This window comes from Tachysurus fulvidraco, chromosome 13, assembly GCF_022655615.1.
Source record: "Tachysurus fulvidraco isolate hzauxx_2018 chromosome 13, HZAU_PFXX_2.0, whole genome shotgun sequence".
Classification (NCBI taxonomy): Eukaryota; Metazoa; Chordata; class Actinopteri; order Siluriformes; family Bagridae; genus Tachysurus; species Tachysurus fulvidraco.
In genome coordinates this window covers 90,001-114,000 of record NC_062530.1, presented here as the reverse complement: position 1 = coordinate 114,000, position 24,000 = coordinate 90,001, and the positions used below count along the sequence as shown (strand labels likewise).

At 40.8% G+C, this 24,000-nt stretch overlaps 1 protein-coding gene across 1 annotated transcript in view; it reads right to left on the bottom strand.

Annotated features, from left to right (window-relative positions):
• cntn5 (contactin 5) overlaps positions 1 to 24,000 on the bottom strand; it is a 127,684-nt gene that overhangs the window by 53,192 nt on the left and 50,492 nt on the right. The window contains exons 4-7 of the mRNA XM_047822698.1: positions 16,676 to 16,796; positions 15,841 to 16,016; positions 10,230 to 10,325; positions 708 to 911 (exon numbers count right to left, since the gene is read on the bottom strand). Coding sequence (XP_047678654.1) covers positions 708 to 911; positions 10,230 to 10,325; positions 15,841 to 16,016; positions 16,676 to 16,796 — 597 coding nt within the window. The remainder of the gene's footprint in view (positions 1 to 707; positions 912 to 10,229; positions 10,326 to 15,840; positions 16,017 to 16,675; positions 16,797 to 24,000) is intronic.

Here is a 24,000-nt window from a genome sequence, read left to right as displayed (position 1 = left end):
CCCTGGTGGCCACTCACACAGGACTGCATCATAAGCAGAGACAGAAGCCTTACAGCTAAAGATAAAACGTCTCTGTGAAGAAAGACAAACAAATGCACAAGAACTGATATCTTCTTCAACTGATGCTTTCCATACTGTACAGTTCTATTAGTGGTGATGAACCTTTCCACGTGGTCTGTAGAGAAAAAGGGTGAAAATTAAATGGTTTGATTTATTATCTCTAAAATGTATAAACTTTTAGTGTGTGATTGTGCAGCAGAAATGTCCACACACACAATTACAAGGACAAAAAGGCTGAACCACTGACTTTCATGCTGTATATCCACAGAATCTTCTGAGGAACCCGTGAAGAACCGTGCTGCTGAAGCTAGTCCAGTGAGCAGTAAATGTATATGATTATATAAAATGAAGCAGAGGATCTAATACAGAAGCTGCAGTGTTTTGTGGTCAGGAATGTAACGTTGCTGATCTGCAGCCATGTTTCTTCCTATGTTGATCAACTCAGCTGCAGATTTTGTCTCTTATTTAACAGTGTGGAGATTTAATGAGCAACTCGACTGGGACTGAGACTAGACTGGCACGATGGTGATTGGTTAGAGATGTCTGTATGATTTAAAATGCTGGCTGTACAGTGTATTCGTGTGTGTGTGTGTGTGTGTGTGTGTGTGTGTGTGTGTGTGTGTGTGTGTGTGTGTGTTTGATCTCACCATCTGTTCTAAGTGTCAGTGGTGTAGGAGGACTCAGGACTCGGGCGTTGGTCACTGTGTTCTTCACCAGGCAGATGTAGCTCCCTACGTCCGAGGGCTGCACCTTGGAGATGTACAGATTCCCTGTCTGCTGCGAGACAAAGCGTCGACTGTCTTCAGCCACAAACGATGGAAACTCATTGAACACCCAGCTGTAGATGATCTCTAAAGGAGGACGTGCAGGTGAGACAGACGTGAGAAACCTCATGGAGAACCTCACTGTCCTCTAACAGACTCACTGACTTCTCTGATTATAGCAGGGCTTTTAAATAATTAATCCTGAACTGTGAACAGTGTGTGTGACTAGTGTGTGTGACTAGTGTGTGTGACTAGTGTGTGTGTGACTAGTGTGTGTGTGACTAGTGTGTGTGACTAGTGTGTGTGACTAGTGTGTGTGACTAGTGTGTCTGTGACTAGTGTGTGTGACTAGTGTGTGTGTGTGACTAGTGTGTGTGTGTGACTAGTGTGTGTGTGTGACTTGTGTGTGTGTGACTAGTGTGTGTGTGACTTGTGTGTGTGTGACTAGTGTGTGTGACTTGTGTGTCTGTGACTTGTGTGTCTGTGACTAGTGTCTGTGACTAGTGTGTGTGTGACTTGTGTGTGTGACTAGTGTGTGTGTGACTAGTGTGTGTGACTAGTGTGTGTGTGTGTGTGTGACTAGTGTGTGTGACTAGTGTGTGTGACTAGTGTGTGTGTGTGACTAGTGTGTGTGTGACTAGTGTGTGTGTGACTAGTGTGTGACTAGTGTGTGTGACTAGTGTGTGTGACTAGTGTGTGTGTGTGTGACGTGTGTGTGTGACTAGTGTGTGTGACTAGTGTGTGTGTGTGTGACTAGTGTGTGTGTGTGACTAGTGTGTGTGACTAGTGTGTGTGACTTGTGTGTGTGTGACTAGTGTGTGTGTGACTAGTGTGTGTGTGTGACTAGTGTGTGTGTGTGACTAGTGTGTGTGTGTGACTAGTGTGTGTGTGACTAGTGTGTGTGTGACTAGTGTGTGTGACTAGTGTGTGTGACTAGTGTGTGTGTGACTAGTGTGTGTGTGACTAGTGTGTGTGACTAGTGTGTGTGTGACTAGTGTGTGTGACTAGTGTGTGTGACTAGTGTGTGTGTGACTAGTGTGTGTGTGACTAGTGTGTGTGACTAGTGTGTGTGACTAGTGTGTGTGACTAGTGTGTGTGTGTGTGACTAGTGTGTGAGTATATAGTGTGTGTGTCTAGTGTGTGTGTGACTAGTGTGTGTGACTAGTGTGTGTGTGTGACTAGTGTGTGTGTGACTAGTGTGTGTGTGACTAGTGTGTGTGTGACTAGTGTGTGTGACTAGTGTGTGTGACTAGTGTGTGTGACTAGTGTGTGTGACTAGTGTGTGTGACTAGTGTGTGTGTGTGACTAGTGTGTGTGTGTGACTAGTGTGTGTGTGTGACTAGTGTGTGTGTGACTAGTGTGTGTGTGTGACTAGTGTGTGTGTGTGACTAGTGTGTGTGTGTGTGTGACTAGTGTGTGTGTGTGACTAGTGTGTGTGTGTGACTAGTGTGTGTGTGTGACTAGTGTGTGTGACTAGTGTGTGTGACTAGTGTGTGTGTGACTAGTGTGTGTGACTAGTGTGTGTGTGTGTGTGTGTGTGTGTGTGTGTGACTAGTGTGTGTGTGACTAGTGTGTGTGTGTGACTAGTGTGTGTGTGTGACTAGTGTGTGTGTGACTAGTGTGTGACTAGTGTGTGTGTGACTAGTGTGTGTGTGACTAGTGTGTGTGTGACTAGTGTGTGTGACTAGTGTGTGTGACTAGTGTGTGTGTGTGTGACTAGTGTGTGTGTGACTAGTGTGTGTGTGACTAGTGTGTGTGTGTGACTAGTGTCTGTGTGACTAGTGTGTGTGTGACTAGTGTGTGTGTGACTAGTGTGTGTGTGACTAGTGTGTGTGTGACTAGTGTGTGTGTGTGACTAGTGTGTGTGTGACTAGTGTGTGTGTGACTAGTGTGTGTGTGTGACTAGTGTGTGTGTGTGACTAGTGTGTGTGTGACTAGTGTGTGTGTGACTAGTGTGTGTGTGTGACTAGTGTGTGTGTGTGACTAGTGTGTGTGTGACTAGTGTGTGTGTGTGACTAGTGTGTGTGTGTGACTAGTGTGTGTGTGACTAGTGTGTGTGACTGTAATGTTTTAGCTTATAATGTTCTTTTTTTAATACTGCAGCTGCTACAATACACAAAGAAATGAAGGTTCTGTAGCTCAGAGCAAACTGTTCGTACTTTACATGTACTGAGGAAGCATTAAACACGAGCCAGAGAAAGTGCTTAGTGACTTTTAAACATTAAACATTAAAAAGCCCTGCAGGATGTAAACAGGATATCATAAACACACGGGTGAAAAACTACAAGTACAGGGTGCAAATAAAAGCACCAGCGTTAGAGCTTACAGCAAACACATTATTCTGTCTCTCTGCAAGAAAACATGGAAAAAAGATCAACACATTTATCACGTGTTTAATCCCAAGAGGAAGTTAATAAAGCATCGTTCTGCTTCACTCATCACAACGCTCTCAAATCAGCTCAATCTATTAGCTAATATAATCTAATATTATTTAATTTCAGATTATTCCAACAAATAAGAATAATAAGATGATGAGGGTTTGTGCCACACTTAATAACATGTTACATGTCAGTGCTTCCACCAACTGCTGCTATTATATCCTCTTATTTTACACAGTGCTCACGTACAGACTGTACACTGATCAGTGCTATTTTGTCTATTTGTCCTGTAGTGTTTTGTATTGTCTGTTGTCTCACACTGTCTCACACTGTCTCACACTGTCTCACACTGTCTCATAGGTTACACATAAAGAACTTCATGTGTCTAGGATAACTTACTTAAAGCCTGTAGCTGTGTGTCTTTTTATGTAGCTCCATGGACCCAGGGACTAAGAATAGCCAGTCTGATGCCCTCTCTCATTGCCATGACCCAGTAAACAAGCCCCTAACTTTTGACAGTACATTTTCAAAGTCTTAAGGCAAAAATTCATGCAATGGGTTCACGTGGCTCTAAACTCAGGTTTTTTGACTTTGGATGTTAAGGACAACATGGAGACCTGCTCCATCAGCGATCAGGTGAGAATGTTACCCCAGCCACTCTATGGCTTATAGAAACCACCCCATGCAATTCCCACCCCTGTGTCGGTCATTTTGAAGCTGCATTTGCCTTCGTTTTAGTTTGTTTGCTTGAGTGATTGTATTTAGTTTAGATTCAACACCAACTGGCTTCAGCCCTTCATTACTTTTGGTGAACTTGTTTGTTCCTGTTGTCATTTATATCATTTACATTTACAGCATTTGGCAGATGCCCTTATCCAGGGCAACATACTGTACTACAAGTGCTTATAAGTCTCTATAGATGAATATATTAATGCTGGTTCACTAGCTTACAGACTTAGGATGCCATCAACCTAAAACACTCCATCATCTGCCTTTTTATTTCATTCTCCATAAGTTAATGTTTAGTTCTTTAGCATTTGGGTGTCATGGGGAGGTCCTACAGTAAGTCCTGCAGTCCACATGGATGTGATGTATAGCCAGTGGTGAATGTCATGAATAGCCAGTGGTGTCTTTATAGTAAAACAGTGATGATGTGATAGATTATAGCTGTTATAATTTTGCCTGTAAGGTTAATTACTCTTTAGGTATGCTCTGAAAGTAAGTCACTGAATGAGATTATTTTAGGATTTATAAATATACTTGAAGGTTAATCTGTCTTTCGTTTGCTGGTATAGTTTGTAGGAGGCTTCAGGACCATTAACAAAACGATTATAAAAATAAAGTGGCAAAATTATTCAAAATAATTTGGAATCACTGAGATGTAAACAGGATATTCTTCTTCTCACTTTTATTTGTCTAAAACTATGTGAAGGAACCATAAAGCAGAAAGTCTTTGTGATCTAAAAGTTCTATTCCTTATTATCACACCATACATTTGTGAACTCTTCATGATACACATGTGACTGCTGATTTTTCCTCTATACTTGAAAACTTTTAGAACTTCATCAGCATTTCCTTTCTGTGTACTGCGGCAGTATTCATGAAGCATTTAATAATGAACACCGGATTAATATTTATTTCTGCGTGAATGGTAGGCTGCTGAGAACAGTCCTGCTGCTGAGAACAGTCCTGCTGTGAGGAGAAATTACACTAACAACACTTCTGTGTTCCTGAATGTTGGAGAGAACAACTGAACTCCACAACATTGATTCATTGTGCTTGCCATTCGCTGTTCATGGCACTTGCAAAGGAGTTTTGCTTATGAGATAAATATTCATTGTTTATTCAGTTGACATTTGGACCTGTGTCTGAGAAATTGAATGTGAATCTCTTAAAAGGGCCACAGCTTCTCAGATTAATCACCGTCCAGACGAAGCGGCACCTGGACGTCTGACAACACTCGATATGCAAAGAAAACCAATGGTGTATGAAATTCATGCAATGATCGTACAGCAAATAGATCAGTCTGGCAGGAGAAAAATACTCATTAAGGGCCTTCGATCAGCGCAGTCTAACTTCAGTGTCCTTCATCACAGTGTGGAAAATCTCTTCTCTGAAGCTACAATCGCATTACGCCTTTGCAAAATGAAGATTTTTGATCAGATTGGATCTGTCTTCTTTATGGCTCACACCGGACAATATGTGAAAAAAGTAACATCTGTCCTTATTGTCCCTTATAAGACCTTACATAAAAATAACATTGATGTAATGTGTCAGTCAGGATGTATGCCTCATCATAGCACAGATACAGCACTGGTTAAAGTGGTAAATTACCTGTTACTGACCTCTATGCAGGGTTGTGTCTCCCTGCTGGTGTTACCTGAGCCTTTAACACCATTGGCCATGCTATTCTACCTGATAAACTAGAACATGTTGGTGTTAAATGGACAGTTATCGTAGGTGTAAATGGTGACTTCTTTTTGTCTGACCTCTTTTGTCCAAGTAAGGCCTCATAAGCCCAAGTAAGCCCTCATGCCCTTTTGGTAAGTAAGCCCTCATATCATCACCTTCTGGCTCTCCCTTTTATTCATGGTGACCATAGCAGTCTACAGTGGCTCATAGGGATGGAGGAACCAGAGGGGCAGTTTGCCCAGTGATTGTCACCGAATAGGTACGCCCTTATGGAGCACTGCTCACCTTGCATAGTGACCAGGGCTCTAATTTTGAATCTGAGGGGGATGTGTGAACTGTTAGTCATTGAGAATAACTTCACAACACCCTCCTGGCCTCAATCTGAAGGAAGGCAAAGAGGTTCCACTCTCCAGATAATCTTAGCCATGACAGTGTCATTGTACTGGGATCTTATGATTCATACATTGTGATAGCTTACAGAGCAACCAGGCACCATGCTTAGAATTTACTCTAAGCATGATTCTGTTTGCCCGGGAGCTATTTCAGCGATTGATCTAGTAGTAGGAACACCACCCAACTATACAACAGCTCAAACACCCCCACAATATGTGGCTCAGATGAGAGAGAGGCTGAAAAAGCAATGCAATAAGAGGCAGCAAGGATGCACTACAAGGTTGGTGATGCAGACTGGTGCCTCATTAAGGGAACTAAACAAGTGAAATGTCAGGAAGTTTCTCCTTAAATACAAGGATCCTTATTTCATTCTGGGGTAGCTTGATGACTTAGTGTACCAGATCCAAAGGAGCCCAAGGACCAAAGTAAAAGTTGTGCAACATGACAAACTCAAACTCTACCATTTTTGGCAACCCCTGGAAAACAGCTGGGTCATCTGACACAGAAGTCAGACGACTACAGGGAGTTCCAAATCCAAACCTAGAGGAAGAACTGAATTTGATCTAGATTCCCTGCTTGTTGGCAGAGGAATCTGGTGGTGTCTGTAGCACAAACAGGGTGCTTACCCTGAAGGACACGTGTGCCAATAATGGAACAGCAGGACAAAGATGTTCCACAGAGTGAGGGTAGCACGGTGCAACAGGATTTAGCAGAGACTGTTAATGGTCCAACGAGGGGTAGGCCATGACGTGTCAGGAGACCACCAAGGTGTTATGGTGACTGGACTAATTGAAAAAGCCTTGTTAGTAATATGTTAATATGTTCTTGTTCTAATGTTGTTTACATTTTTTAATGTTTAAAAAATAAATATATAAAAGACTGAATGAGGGTTTTCTAAATGTGCTCTTCTGTAACCTGGGTTTTGTTTTTAATTTGTTGTTAATAAAATCAGCCATTAATTTGTCTAATTGAGCCTAATCTGTTTCATTGCATGCAATGTCTGCTGTGAACCTTTCTGCAGGCTAATAGCATGAAGGGAAAGTGGATGTAACTTACTACATTAGTACTCATTAGTACACACTGATGTGTGGTGTGATGTGAGGTGTACAAACTAGATTACTATTACTTCAAGGATCCATTTGTGAAGTTACTCTTGAAAATGAGAGCTATCACTTTAAGACCAATAACTGCAAGTATTGTTGTGATGAGCGGTCGTCTTAGATGGATTGATTTAATCTGAGCCACTCAGGAGTAATTGTGAACTGTAATCCTAATAACTGACTCTGGCTGAATGAGTAAAATAGTATGCATCGGCAAACATTGTGCCTCTCGCCATTGCCTGAACATACTGTAGTCCAACAGCGTGTTGTTGCACTAAAACGGATCGCTAAAGTGGTGAAAGCAACACTGCTCATGTACTTGTTCAATCTCTGGTCATTCCAAGACTGGACTACTGCAGCTCTCTTGGTCAGGTCTACCTAAGAATGCAATTTGTCATGTGCAAATGAACTAAATGAACTTATTTTCAACCTGCCTAAGGGGCTTTTTACCCCTGGTCACTTCCTGTTTTCTATGATCCGATAGCTACCCGATGGTAAAAAGACCAGGTCTAAATGCCCTCCGAAACGTTTTGGAGACAGATATAAACCCGATGGTACAAACCCCTTCAGGAGGTGGTCTGGGACGCGTTTCAGATGAAACTGGACAGGTGTAAATGTATGTGGTTGTTTAAGACACATACATCAGTGCTAAACTCCTCCTAAACGGAACTACGTCACTCACAGGTGACTCACGTGTCGTGCATCGCGCCAGGAACAAACATGTTTTCCCACCAGCGCTGCTCCGATCTTACACCCAGGCGTCTCGCTGGGGCTTAAAACGCGCTGCTGCCGCCAGCGAAAATGCAGCAAACAGTAAAAGCTGTTTTTTGTAGCAACCGCATACACCAAAGTGTGTTCCATTACAATTACCCCGGAAATGAGGTCTAATATATCTGCATTTTGGGCGGGAGTAAAAAGATCGGATCGGTATCAGATTCACCAAGACAGGAACAGTTTTAATAAATCAGACAGATATCGGATCAGAGACAACACACGAAGTGTCCGGGTGTAAAAAGGCACTAAGTTCTCCACACCACCACACTGCTGCGCTCCTCCACCAGCTCCTGTAGCTGAACACATCACATTCAAAACACTGATGATTGTCTACAAAGCCAAAAATGGATCAGTTTCCTCTTACCCCAAAGCCCTCATTACTCCTCACACTACACCTCACACCCTCAGATCTACAGCACTGCTCCACGGGTCCCTCCACCTCAGGGTAAGAGGGTGGTACACATCAAGACTCATGCAGTCTCTTTTTTCTCCCAACAAATATTTATTTCTCTCTCTCTCTGGTCTAGAGATCAGTCATTATTGATATTTTCAGTTTGTAGCTTTTGTCAATGTTAATTTTTTAAATATTTAAAGAAACTTTTTAAATGAAATGGCTTTAATAAAACAATCAGCTGTTGAATTTACCTTCAAAAAAAAAAAAGAGCTGCAGATAATTTTAGGTGAAACAGTAGAACAAGAAGCTGCACACATGATGATGCATCAGAGATGAATATTAAACAGCGGGTTTGGGATACGTTCATGCAGAAGACATTCCCTGCTGTGGGAGATAATTGTCTGTATAAGAATCTGTTTCATTCCTAATGATCCAGTAAATTTGAGTCCATGATGCTGAAGCTTCACTCCTGCGTGTTCTCTCAACCGGTTGGAGTTGGAGCAGATAACAAGCAAACCTGTGAGCTCCTCTATATGAATGTTAGTTACTGTTGATGTTGTCCCAGCTCTTTGCACTCAGCATTGTGATGAGACCATAGGTAGTGTGACAGGACACACACATTCTCCTCCAGACTCTGAGAATCCATCATGCTTTAGTGTTAGGAGTGGCAGTGTAATAAACTAGCAGCTGATGAAGATAGGATGACACTCTGAGAAGAAGACTGAACTCAAGGAGAAAACCTCACCCACACGACCTGCCAAACATAAATATGTCTCACAGATGTGGACATTGATGAAAGCGTGTCAGCAAAGGGCCGAAGATTTACAGTGCACATGGTGTAGGGAGAGAGAGAGGATTTAACAGGACTATTTTTCTTATTTCCTTCCAATAATGATAATGCTGATCCTCAGCACTCTGTCAGCATTAACGTGCTCATGAGTCACCTGAAAACAGCACTGACCTTATCATCACTCATCACATGACAATCACAACAAAGCACAAAGCCTTCCCATGTAGTATTACAACCTGAACCTTAAACAGATTTGTTGGGATTTTATGCCATGAATCTAAAGAAAACAGGACGTAGACAAAAACATTGGGCCGATATTTACAAATGATTATATACATTTCAGTCAGGACCACTTTGTCAAATGAAGCTTTATTAAGTGATGTGCATACATTTATTAAAATGCATATTTTTAGTGTTGGCCAGTATTCTGTTCTCTGTGCGCATATTTATGGGGGGGGGGGGGGGGTTTATAAAACTGGAGAATAAAATAGACCCCTTTATAGCAGCAGAACCATTAATCATACATAGTATTAATATGCTCACTTACATGTTTTGAAAATAAATAAATAGATAAATAAAAATAAATAAATAAAGAAAGGATAAAAAAAAGCCCGAATACATGAAGATTATAACATCATCGGTACACGAACAACGGGTTCTGGCTATTAGGAGTCGGGGTCGGAGCAGGGAGGTTAAATCGCAGCAGCAGCGTTGCTCAAGTCGTAACGCGTTGGTGCACGTCATGAAGAGCTGATTATCAGCTGATGCAGCTTGATGACGTGGCTGTAAAAGCCCTAAATCAGCTCTCTGAATCCTAACACTGTTATGGGACACTACTGAACATCCTCCGCACTGGTGGGAGTGGAGTCATGTTCAGAGTTATCTGCCCTCCTAATACCCCCCTCTGTACCCACCTCACTGACTTCTGTTGGTCTCCGTTAATCTAAATTATGTTTTATTCTTTGCGTGTTTTAATAAGCAGACAGTAATTGGGAATTATCCATCAGTCAGAATTAAAGTTGTAATGAATCAATTGATTCAAATTGCTTGCGTTTGTTGCTTTCCATAGAATTATATACATTAAATACATTAAATACATCTCTATTTTACTTTTAGGACAGAGTGAGGCAGAGAGAGTGAGGCAGAGAGAGTGAGGCAGCTTACCGGGTGAATGGGGAGGGGGCATACACATCAGCACTACCCCCTGACCTTCTCTGACGGACACGGCTCCTCTCGCTCGCCCGATGAAATCACTGAGATCTGTAAATACACACACACACTGTTAGAGTGATTATGGTTCAGGAGATGAAGCTGACCTGCAGATTAAAGGGCGAGTGCTGTGTATGAGAGAATGTGATGCGCTGCCGGAGACCTGCTCAGATTTACTGCTCGTGTCCAAGGCAGAAGCTCAGCTGTGAGGGGAAAAGTTCTAAAGCTGACCAGTGAAGACTGAATGGTATTTACAGCAGCTTAACCCAATGCCATTAACACCTAAAGAGCTCTCCAAATACCAGCTCAGGAATTTTAAGTCCAAGACATTTGTATGATTATAGTTCTGAGTAAACATTGTCTTATTACATATCCAGCATTAACAACACTCCCTTATCCACAGTAACTGACATTTTATCGCATTTTATTTTTTCTCTCTGTTTCTCAAAACATGTTTTTAATTGAAAAATCAACATGACCTAGAAATTAAATGATCTATTTTTGTGAGGCACTTAATGTCTCGCACCACAGCACCTGAGAGATCTTTTTTATTATGATCCGTCACGCCTACCTCGAGTACTACAGTCTCCAGCAGGGGGCTCATGGGGTTGTTGTGTATGAAGCCACCCGGAGACTGTCATGTCTTCTTCTGTACCAATGTTGTGTGTGTCAGCTGTATGTTCTGGTCTTTATCAGCAGGTCTGAGCTGAACTCAGAGTTTATGATGACCCATTAGTTCCTCAGGAGCTCTCGGCTGCACTGTTATAAACTGTCGTAGAAAGGACATTATTTACATTTACACTATTTACTGTAGAGTGTCACCCAGATGGGGATGAGGTTCACTTCTGTGTCTGGTTCCTCTCAAGGTTCCTCTTATCATCTCAGGGAGTTTTTCTTGCCACCGTCACCTCCGGCTTGCTCATTAGGGACAGGGATAAATATATATAGTATTTTATATTAAGTTAATCTTTTTCAATTAATTTTAATTGTATATAATAATTTATTTATTTTCTTCTAATTTTTCTCCTTCTTCTTCTTCTTCTTCTTATTATTATATTTTTTCCTTTCTTCTTTTTCTATACTTCTGTAAAGCTGCTTTGAGACAATGTGAGTTGTTAAAATTGCTATACAATTAAATGTAAAAAATGTAATGTGTGTATATATACGTGTGTTATATAAAGTTTATAATGTATAATGTATGTAAGATGTATTTTATTTTAATTTTGTATCATTAGTAGTAGTTTTGCTCATTGCTCTTTTCTTTAGGAGGATTCATTATTGCTCAAATATGTTGAAGGTCACTGCAGTAGATCTATTTAAAATAGTCAGTTTAGTTTAGTTTAGTTTGACAAACAGCAGCGTGATGTCCTCACTCACTGACTGATCCTGGGTTTGGTCCCAGTGATCCCAGTGACCCCAGTGATCCCAGTGACCCCAGTGATCCCAGTGATCCCAGTGACCCCAGTGACCCCAGTGATCCCAGTGACCCCAGTGATCCCAGTGATCCCATTATTTACTCATCTTAACCTGGGCACATTTATCACATGTAAATGCATTTGGAATGATAGTGATGAGATCTGATACACATCCTCTTATCTAATCTATACAAAAACCAGCTCCTTGTGCAGTAATCAGATTAAATAAAGTGTCAGTGTTACAGACAGGAACAGTTCAGATTGGGATTGAAACATCAACGTTCATAGATTTTCTGAAACACTCCAAATCTCTCTGCACTCAGCTAACAGTGGTCAGGTTTATGCTTCCACTAACACTGAACACCTGAACATCTGAACATCTGAACACCTGCAAGTAAAATTTAATCCACATTTCTGGTCACTACAGAATCCCTCAGCTTCATGAGATTCCTCTGCTGAAGATCAGACACAGCAGTGATGTATCTCAAAACCAAACACACACCAGTCAGAGTGAACACACACACACACACACACACACACACACACACACACACACACACACACACACACACACACACTGTGAACACAGGACATGTAGGTGTCACACTGTTCACACCATTTCCACAGCAGCTCTGTGAGCAACGTTTCATTTTTCTCTTCCACACAAATATAAAGACAAATTTAATTCTGCACTAAGGTGATAAAACATCGCAGGAATCCATGATCTGAACTGAACTGTCTTGCCGTCTCTTGTTCTTGCTTTCATGTCCTTCTGCCCTCCGGTGACTCCAGGTTCCTCCCACAGTCCAAAGCTTTTAGTCTTCTGTCCTGATCTGAATCTCTCACTAATTTGGACCTCTCAGCTAACTCGTACATTAGTCTTATACAGATCGGTGTGTACTCAGGAAACAGCAGTGAAAATCTGACACAAATAATGTGTAGAGTTTTGAGTGCAGGCCGTGATGCCCAAATCTGTGTGACCTAAAGATGTGTTCTGCTTTAATACCAATAAAACATATCAAAGCACTTAATCAGTGAAATGTTAGACTTTTAATTAACGCTATTTCAACACTCGGCTTTGAAAGGGTTAATTATTCAACCGCTTGTCTGTAGTTATCATCATGCACTGTTTCAGAGGTTTAAGAATCAGTAAAATGGAAGAAGAGCATCTTAAATGACTGAACACACACACAGCTGCTGCTCCAGACCAGAAACACAGCTTGTAAAATGATGTCTAAAACTTCCATTGCTTCAAAAAAACCTGAAACCTTTTGAAATAAAGATCTACAAACAAAAGGTTTTACATTTATGGCATTTAGCAGTCTCCCTAATTGAGGGTGACCTTACAACTCAACAACTGAGGGTTAAGCGCCTTGCTAAGTTGCCCAGCACTTTCGTGGATATGTGATTTGAACTCATGACCTTCCGATCAGTAGTCCAACACCTTAACCAGTAGGTTACCAGAACTAAGTGATGCAGTTTAACTGAGAACACGAACACAAACCTTTATTAAATGACGATTGATGAAAGTTGTTACTGTCTTCTGCAGAAAATAAATACACAGCTGGTTGATGGCGTCACCTGAGATTACAGTGTTTGTATTCGGGTGTTTAAACACCATGTGACGTCCTCACTGCTTTACTTGCCCCTGCTCTCCCGGTCTTCAGGGTTGGGAAGAACACGGGTATTAGTGTGTAAAGTGTTTCCTGAAGAGGTCGAGCTCCTCTAACAAGCTGTCAGGAGATAATAATAATAATAAAGCTTTTCAATAATTGAACTCTTCTAAAGCGTCTTGTCATGGAGTTTGTTATTGATTTATCAGTCGCTGTCATCGGCTCTTTATTCCCATATCAGTGCAGAATCCTCGACCCCTCACTTCCTCCCTGACATATGAATTATAGACAATCAATGGAGGCTTTTGTAGTCTACATGGAAAAATAGATTTTCTTTTGTTGTTAAGAGGAGATTGAAGAAATAAAAGAAGAAAGTTCCTACAGACAGCTGAAGATCTTTAAATAGAAGACAAGGCTATGTGATATGAATTAAATGAAGTGATATGAAGTAAAATAAACAAATTTTATTAAGATGTTTAAATTTCAAATGAGGATTAATGGTAAAAAGTCAGGAAAGAGATTCGAATCTGCTGCAGTGTTTTGTTGTTGTATTTTCTCCGTCTTCCTCATTGGCTCTCGTTTTCTCCAGAGGTTTCATCTCACACTGTAACATGAGTCACAACTACAGGGATCAATATTCATCTGTCCTCAACAAGATGGAGGAAAAGAGAGAGAAGAGAGATTGGAAATGAAGCACCGATCGATCCAAGTTGATGCTTTTCTCATTTAGTTAATCATCTGTCTGGTTCTGACTGTGTGTAATTAAGACAGAAGATTTTTTTTCTCTGTTCAGAGATTTCACTCAAGATGCAGTGATGAGACAGTTTGGAGAATAAACTCCCAGAAACTCCAATAGGTTTCTTCTATAATCATACTTTCTCAGCTCTGTAAAAACCCCACAGTTCTTTGTCCTCAACTCCAAATGGATCCAAAAATCTGATCCAGCGGGACGAGAGCCTCAGAGTGCCCTGATGGCACTGGAACACTGAGGAATGTGAAGAAGAACCCAATGCTGATTGCTGCAACTGTCATTTACTTTAGTCACATCCTCCTACTTGTGTAGATACAAGAGATGATCTCACAAGGGAGCTGGATCGGTTCTTCAAGGAGCCTTTAAAGCGTGGCCTGCAAACTAGTCCAAAACTAGGAGCTCTTCAGGATTATATGTAAAAAAGGGTCCAATAGGAACAATCCACAGACTGCAGGACGAATACTAAAACCCAGCACTGATCTTTCATTCGGAATTTTACACAATGTACAAAGCTCTAGAGTGTTGGATCCACCATACATCCTAAATCATGGAGCAAAAGATAATAAAGAACACGTACAGCTCTTCAGCTGACTGACATTTTATTTCCCTTTTTTAATCAACATTTGATCATCCGTTTAGTTTTTTTCTGAGCCTTGCATAAAAGGCTTGATTATTTCCCAGCTACAGACGCTCTGATGTCCTGTATAGTATGGATGAGGAACCCAGCGAGATGCGAATGATTTCTCGACACAAAAAAGATGAAAAGATCCCTGAGCTTCCAACAGGGTGATAAATGCTCACCATACGTTATGCACAACAGTTCTTTTGTCTTTCTGACAGGCAGCTAATGTTTCTGCCAAGGTTAAAACCAGAGACATCTCCAAAACAGGGCATTTATGTGAAATCTTGACAAACTTGAGCTAGAGTGTAAATGTACAAAATCTCATTGCCAGGGTTTTCAGCACAGCTTCAGAGTTCCTGAGGCTGGTTTTAAAAGTCCATAAAACCTGAAAGTAGCAGAAGGAACCTCACCGCTAGCAGCAAAATGATAAAAGGTGGAAGTGAGAAAACAAACTCATAAAAAGCCTTCAGGGAAATCAGTTGGCTGTGAGATCAGTGCTGTCCATTCCTGCAGAGAGAGAGAGAAAATACTGCGATCTGCGACTTAGCTCATGTCCGACCTCCACGCCTGTGAGAATGTGTTGCATCATATGCACTAGGTTCAGAAAAAGAGTTTAGGAAACAGTGAAGTGACGATTTGTGCAGATGTTACAGGGAGAGGTTTAAGGCTGCTGCTCCTGGGGAAACAGCGAAGAAAACCATCAGTGTGTTTTCACTGAGCTTTGTGGCTCTGGACCTCCGATCCATGGCTTGTGCTGATGTTTTAAAGCAAAGCCTGAAGGATTACTTGCTTTCTGCTCCAGTTCACCAGTGAGCCTCAGCACTTAGGGCACTAATAAGTGTGATTGTCAGGCCTGTTCTTAGATTGCATCCAAGAAACCACCAGAACCAGCCACCTCACTTTATTCCTAATGGGAACGACCTCATGCAGTTTAAATTAAGCAGATCTAAAGAGGAAGTACAATGTGTGATCCACAGTGTGTGACTGAGCATCATCTTCCTGTCCTATTTCAGCATTTCAGTCTTTTTCAGCACAGAATCTTTTACTGCTACTCTTAACACTTTCTCTGAAGAGCTCATTCTGACAAACGGAGCTCATATCTGCATCTGTGCTGATTTACATTTCACCTTTCACAGTGCAGAATGATTTACAGTGTGTTACTCACAGGCGAACTGCAGGAAGGCTTCGCGGCTCAGGACAGTGCCGATGCTGTTCTCAGCTCTGCACTGGTACTTCCCGAAGTCGGCGGCTTCGCTGGCATTTATTATTATCAAGTTCCCATCAATTTTACGGTAACGTGAGTCTGCCTTAGTGTCAACATCTGTTCCATTAATCAGCCATCTGTAAATGCAAAAGTGTGAATTAGAGAAAGAAAACTGCAATGAAATGAAAAACAGAAAATCTAGCAGTGAATTATATTTAAAATTATGGGTTTTTTTCACTTCCCTGATGCTAAACACTTCCCTACTGTTTGAAACTGAACAGCCTGGTAGGAAATGGTGCATTATGCATTAGGAGGCTAGACAGTGATATTGATCTAAATTATGACCCATGATTAAATTGTATCAGTGTCTGGCAGTTCGGTCAAATACCATAGACTAAATCAATTAGCCTGAGCAACTGTTCTTTCATGCTACAGTCTGTGATTCATCCAACAGATCAACCGTCTGTGAAGTACAATCACTCATCAAAGCTGTAATACATCCCAGCAAGATCCAATGCAAAATACTGAACATTATTAGCCCAACATCTAAAAATATTATTAGCCCAACATCTTGACAATCCAAACCCTAACAGAGAACTATAAACACAAATAATATTTAAATACAAATAATAGTTAAACCCAACAGATAATAAACAAACCCTTTATATCATGTTAAACCTGTGCTGTCTTATGATCTATAATCTGTAAAAGTCTTGGTTATTACAGTAAAGCCATGTATAAAACTCATGTCAGTTATTATCAGGTCTTCCCCATGTTAATGAAGTAACATCTGTACCTGTATGTAGGAGCAGGATTTCCTCTCGCTTCACAGTTCATTAAAACTTTCTCATCCGAGTCCATAGAGAAGATGGCATGGTCTGGCTCCTGGATGAACACAGGGCCGAATTCTTCACTTTCTAAAGAAAATACACAAAAAAGTCTTTACTTTTTGCCCTTTTCAACAGCCTGCACATCTCCACACCATCTGTCCCTAACATACAGATGGTGTCGTAATAAAGGTCAAGTAAGGAGCAAGTAACTAGCAAGAAGACACAACCCTTATCTGAGGCCAATAACAGGTAATTTACCACTTTAACCCGTGCTGTACAGAGACAATAAGGGTTAGCTAGCACATTGTTTAGAATCAGCAGTCTTATTTTTGGCCTAATATTCAATATAGATCTCTAGTTTTTAGATTGAAATAATTTATGAAGAGCTAGGGAAGTTTTTATTCCATGCTAGCTGAAATACTACAGATTTTGTTAAGGTCATTTATTAATCTATTAACAAGAGACTCTAAAACTTAGCCATCCACCTAGATCTCATGAGAACCCAATGTTCAAACCATCCGACCTGCCCTCACATAATCTGGGAAAAGGAAGCCACCATGTCTGATCACCCAGAACTTATGCACCTTGGCAGAAATTAAGTGTCTGTTTAAGTCCACACTGTACCCTGAAAATCGCCTATGAAGGTCACAGCTTTCCCATCGGAGACGGATACATAGCACACCAGCTATCCTGCTTCAGGTTGTATTATTCGAGACAGAAGAATTGACACTGTTTTTCATTACATCACCCACCAGCCATATCATAGCCTGCCTGCATACATATATATATATATATGACACACTCACACTAACCATTGACGAGGAGGGATAGTGTGAGTACTAAGTCGTTGTACCATTGCTACTGTGTCATTGTGTTTGACCCTTTGTCATTGTGTTTGACCCTTTGTCATTGTGTTTGACCCGTTGTCATTGTGTTTGACCCTTTGTCATTGTGTTTGACCCTTTGTCATTGTGTTTGACCCGTTGTCATTGTGTTTGACCCTTTGTCATTGTGTTTGACCCTTTGTCATTGTGTTTGACCCTTTGTCATTGTGTTTGACCCTTTGTCATTGTGTACTTCTGCTTCGCTGACTGTTTCTCTGGTTTTGGATTTTTGACTGGTCTTAGTTTTACCTGTTATCTCTCAAATTGGATTATTCTGCTTGCTGTTTTATTAAACATCAAATTTGGATCCTATCTATGTCTTCATGATGTTATCACAGGTTATGTCACAGGTTATGTCACAGGTTCAGCAGCATTGTTGTTTAAAATGAGAAGCTCAGCACTGTACAGGATAGGGTTAAGGTTCTGGATGAAGGCTTTGTAAATACAGTGTGAATGAAACCCTAACCCTTATCCTAATCCTAACCCTAATCCTAATCCTAACCCCAATCCTAAACCCTAAACCTTATCCTAACCCTAATCCTAACCCTTATCCCAACCCTAACCATAATCCTAACCCTTATCCTAACCCTAATCCTTATCCTAACCCTAACCCTAACCCTAGATGAGACGTATGTTTCTGGTGCTGAAATTCTTTTAATAAATTTCATACAAGAATCTCTCCTGTTTTCAAACTCCTGTAAGCCGAAATACCCGAGGCAATTACTGTTAATGCTGTTACACAGTTACACTGTGCTTATCCTTTCAAATTCTACTGAATGCAGGAGAACATTAGGTAAGAAACAAATGTGTAGAGCTGCACCACAAGGTCTATACTGAACCGTCCACCAACCATCAGCATTCTTCATGAAAACTGCTGCATGAGAGTGATTACTGAGAGACTACAGAGAGACCAACAGTACAATAGAAAAAAAAACAAGTTGATTTTTTGTCACAATGTACAAAATAGAGGTTATTGGAATATTAAGTAATATTTTATATAAAATACAAGAATGTGCAATCAGAGTAATATAGTATAGTAATGCCTGAAGGAGCGATGAAGGAAAGACACAGCATTTGATTCTGCTTGCTAAGCGCTTAGTGTACGTGATCAATTTTTGCAATTAGTGTTTTTGTTTGCTAAGCACTGCTAAACAGAATGAGGTTTGTGAGTGAGCGGTTGTTCATCTCTCCAGTTAAACAGTAGAATGTGCACTAGTGTGTGCTGGTCATGACAGATTAAAGTGTACAAACTTCACACTTAAACTAACTTCTGACTGAAACTCTCAGATATTAATGTGTGTACTGCGATACTAAACACACACTGACATGGCAATCGGTTTTAAGAACAAGACTTAACTCTGTTTCTGATCTCTCATGCTCTCTGACAAACAGGTCTGGGTTAGAGAGCTGGTGAGTTTACAGTAGGACATCAAGGAAACTCAGGGAAGTGTGTTTAATCACGATGAATTAAGGCACCACGAAGAGTGTGCTAAAAGTCACCACAACAGAGAGAGGGGGGGGGGGGGCGAGAGAGGGTGAGAGAGGGTGAGAGAGACAGAGGGAGAGAGACAAAGGGAGAGAGGGTGAGAGAGAGAGGATGAGAGAGAGACAGAGAGAGTGAGAGAGAGACAGGGAGAGAGACAGAGGGAGAGAGAGAAAGAGAGAGATAGAGAGAGGGAGACAGAGGGAGAGAGACACAGGGAGACAGACAGAGAGAGAGACAGGGAGAGAGAGAGAGAGAGAGAGAGAGAGAGAGAGAGAGAGGGAGAGAGAGAAAGAGAGAGAGGGTGAGAGATAGAGAGAGGGAGACAGAGGGAGAGAGACACAGGGAGACAGACAGAGAGAGAGACAGGGAGAGACAGGGAGAGAGAGAGAGAGAGAGAGAGAGAGACAAAGGGAGAGAGGGTGAGAGAGAGACAGGGAGAGAGACAGAGGGAGAGAGAGAAAGAGAGAGAGAGAGAGAGGGAGACAGAGGGAGAGAGAGACACAGGGAGACACAGGGAGACAGAGAGAGAGAGAGAGAGAGAGAGAGAGAGAGAGAGAGAGACAGGGAGACAGACAGAGAGAGAGAGAGAGAGAACATGGAAATATATCACTGCTGCTCTAATATTTAAAAAAGCCAAAGATTCATCAAAAACAGGCTTTAAGTGATTTAAGTGCTTATCTTTATTATGACAGACTTTTCATATCTGTTGAAGTATAATTCAAAACCAAAACAATAAAACACAAACAGCTTAAAATGCTAAATAAAAATGTAAAACTAAGTCAGTTAACAGATTCATCATTACACGTTTAATTACTGACAGCTTTATTTGGGTTTTCTTTTCATTTAATATTTTAAAGCACATTTTCAAGGTTTTATTATCTTCATTTTATTTAATTAGTTTGACAGTAATGTATTAAAAGGCGTCTCCTTTCCTGCTATCTTCCTTAAGGCTTATATTCAGATGCTGTATTCAGTGACTTTTCTAAATATTTTAAATATATTTTAAATTCTTTTGAAACATTGTGATAAAATCATGACTCTGGATCTGGATCACAATTATCACACAGTAATCACAGTATTTTGGCAGATTGATCAGCGTTGTGTGTCTGAGATGTAAACCCATCGTTCGGCTTGGTGAGTATGTCGACGGCTTCTGGAGACGCCTCATGCTGCCAAAAAGTCTGCTTGACTGTGATATCTGCATATAAGAGCAGCTCCATGGTGTAAATCAGTTTATATAATAAAATTGTCTCTAATTTCTCATTTGTGAAAAATATGATTTGGTGTATTATTATTATTATTATTATTATTATTATTATTATTATTATTATTTTTATTATTGTTGTTGTTGTTGTTGTTGTTGTTCAGAGTTGACAGAGGTAGATCTTCTATAGAATCTATAAATCATCAGAGGTCCTTCAGTCATAAAACACTTCCCATTGGTCACACGATAATGAGTTTTAAATTAAATTATATAGAGTTTGTATTACAGTCACATGATATATTTATTCTTTATTCTAACAGATATAGATCATCCTCTACCTCGTGTCTACAATATTATGACCTTCCTCAAGCACTCGTCAGGGCAGGAGTTAAATAAAATATGCCTCATGCTGCAGGTCACATTAGTCCCTTAACTCTTACACTGTAAGGATTTATAATCACACTCTCAGCAAGAAGAGGATGAGTTCCCTGTAGAGTCTCTGGTTCCTCTCAAGGTTTCTTCTTCATGTTGCCCCAGGGAGATTTTCCTCTCACTAACAATCCGTGTGATTAAAGCAAATTACTGCGTTCTGTTTACGTCATCAGTCAGCATGTTTCTCCATCACTCCTGCTGTCTGACCCGTGGGTTTGATGTCAGATGAACATACTGCACACTTCATCACTGTTACGGATTCACCAGGCTCCACACTCACTCTCCTGCTAAGATCTGCTTCACATGATTACTGATCACATCCCCTGTTCACAATCACCTGCTCTCAGTATAAAAGACTGCCACCTTCATTCATTCCCCATCCGGCCTCGTTAATACATGCATCTCTTTTGAGTGTATCCTCGTTTCCTGCCTGAATCTACAAACCCTTTGTGAAGTTTATAGTCTCTCTCTCCAGTTATCTTCATCATCGTCGTCATCATCCCCTGTCTACTGTGAAGTTAAGGAAAGTGTATTTTATTATCTGTGACTGTCAAGACGTGTTTGTGTTTGGAGTTGTCTTTCTCATCATCATCACCCTCATTATCCCTGCTATCTTTCGCTCTATCTGCCTGTTGATCGTTTCATGTTTTAATAAACACATCTGGTTTGTACTCCGTTGTCATCTCCATCTGTCTACCGTAACAATCATGTCCTCCATGTAACAATCTTGTTTAATGTCTGGTGGTGACGATATTCAGCATTATCCAGTTGGACGGATTCGACTCCTGCACACACAACACTGTGACATTTTTTCTGTTCATCATTTTACTTCAGAGAGGAATAAATTATTCATACAACAAAGAATTTTGATCATTTAGCTCCAAAACTGGTGTATATGTGTGTGTGTGAGAGCACCTTGATGTTCTGTGGTTTTATTTCTGTCACACTAAAAGATTTTCTCCTGTCTGCAGATTTTATCAGTAAAGCAGTAAGTGAATAAATCGCAGCCTGCTGCTGTTTCCTGCATAGTGACTGATGCTCGAGCTGCAGTACTCTGGTGTTTCTCCTGCATTAACACACCTGATTCCTCTCAGCAGCTTCTGCTGAAATTCTTCAGCTGTGTGCGAGCAGAAAACATTAAAAACCAACAAAGGCAGTTTGACCCTTCGTTCTAAAACACAAGACTATTTGATGACACATTTCTCCCTCATGCGTCTGTACAGGAAAAGAACCACAAACAGGATTCAGATCTGAAGTGAAGTTCCTCAAGTGAAAGTGGAAAAAAACTAAATTAGAGGTTTTTATAACTGTGTATAAGGACAGTATGTCCAGCTATAGACAGGCTCTAAAAGCTGCCAGGACTCTGAGCACCTGAGCAAACTCATAGAAAATAACCAGATCAATCCCAGGGTTTTATTTAGCACAGTGACTAGATTAACAAAAACCCAGAGATCTGAACACACGTCCATCTCAGCATCTTGTGACTCAGTCTCACCTAAAGCTCTACACACAACTACACAGCTTTACAAGTACAGGACAGGAAAAGTTAGATAAAATTATTACTACAGCTAAATCAACAACATGTTCACTAGACCCCATCCCAACTAAACTACTGACAGGAGTGTTACATAAAGCTGCTGAGCCTCTTCTTAATATCATTAACTCCTCGTTATCTTTAGGTTACGTCCCGAAGTCTTTTAAGTTGGCAGTTATTAGGCCACTCATCAAAAAACCTAACTTAGATCCTAATGAACTATCAAATTACAGACCTATCTCACACCTCCCGTTTATGTCTAAAATACTAGAAAAGGTTGTGTCTGTTCAACTGAGCTCCTTCTTACAGGAGAACAACATCTCTGAAGAGTTTCAGTCAGGTTTCAGGCCCCATCATAGCACAGAAACTGCACTTGTTAAAGTTACAAACGACTTGTTCTTAGCTTCGGACCAAGACTGTATGTCACTATTAGTTCTACTTGACCTTAGTGCTGCATTCGACACTATAGACCACAACATTCTTCTAGATCGCTTACAAAATTACACAGGTATTCATGGTCAGGCTTTAAGCTGGTTTAGATCAGGGGTGTCAAACTCTGGTCCTGCAGCTGCCAGAGTTCTCACTAGGACAAGAAAGTATGACCTTTAACCCCAATGTTATCATCTCTACACTGGCTACCTGTTAAGTTTAGAACTGATTACAAACTGCTGCTACTTACGTACAAGGCTCTTAATGGTTTAGCTCCCATGTATCTAACTAGTCTTCTAACACGTTACAATCCTTCACGCTCTCTGAGATCACAAAACTCAGGACTTCTGCTAGTTCCCAGAATATCTAAGTCTACTAAAGGTGGTAGAGCGTTTTCTTATTTAGCTCCCAAACTTTGGAATAGTCTTCCTGGGATAGAGCTTCCTGTTCGGGGCTCAGACACACTTTCCCAGTTTAAATGTAGATTAAAAACTCATCTCTTTAGTCAGACGTACACATAATACATCCCATAATATTGTGCTCTATTACATCAGACGCACATTTTTATGAACAGCAGATATGTTAATCCCTTTCCACTGCTTCTCTCTTTCTACCATCCCGAGGCATCCAGACATCGTACCAGCTCCGATCGTCTTCCGTGTGATGAAGATTATGGACCTTCACTGAGATGAAGGTGACTCTGTGAGGATCCTGAGACATCTACAGATCTACCAGCTCCAGTTAGACTCTGCGATACTAAAGAGGAGATGTGACTCCATGTGATCTTTTACATCACTACAACATTTATCAGACTGTATATATATAATCACACCCCCAGTGTCACCCAGATGAGGATGAGGTTATATAATCACACCCCCAGTGTCACCCAGATGAGGATGAGGTTATATAATCACACCCCCAGTGTCACCCAGATGAGGATGAGGTTATATAATCACACCCCCAGTGTCACCCAGATGAGGATGAGGTTATATAATCACACCCCCAGTGTCACCCAGATGAGGATGAGGTTATATAATCACACCCCCAGTGTCACCCAGATGAGGATGAGGTTCCCCTTTGAGTCTGGTTCCTCTCAAGGTTCCTTCCTTTACCATCTAAGGGAGTTTTTCCTCCCCACAGTCACCTGAGTCACCTCGGACTTGTTCTTTTGTGTTATATTAATCTTTATATTATTCTTTATAATAACCTTTTGTTCTATGTTTATGTTCCTGTAAAGCTGCTCTGAGACGACGTCAGTTGTAAAAAGTGTTATAGAAATAAACTGGAATTGAACTGAATTGAAAAGTTCTGCACTTTTAAAT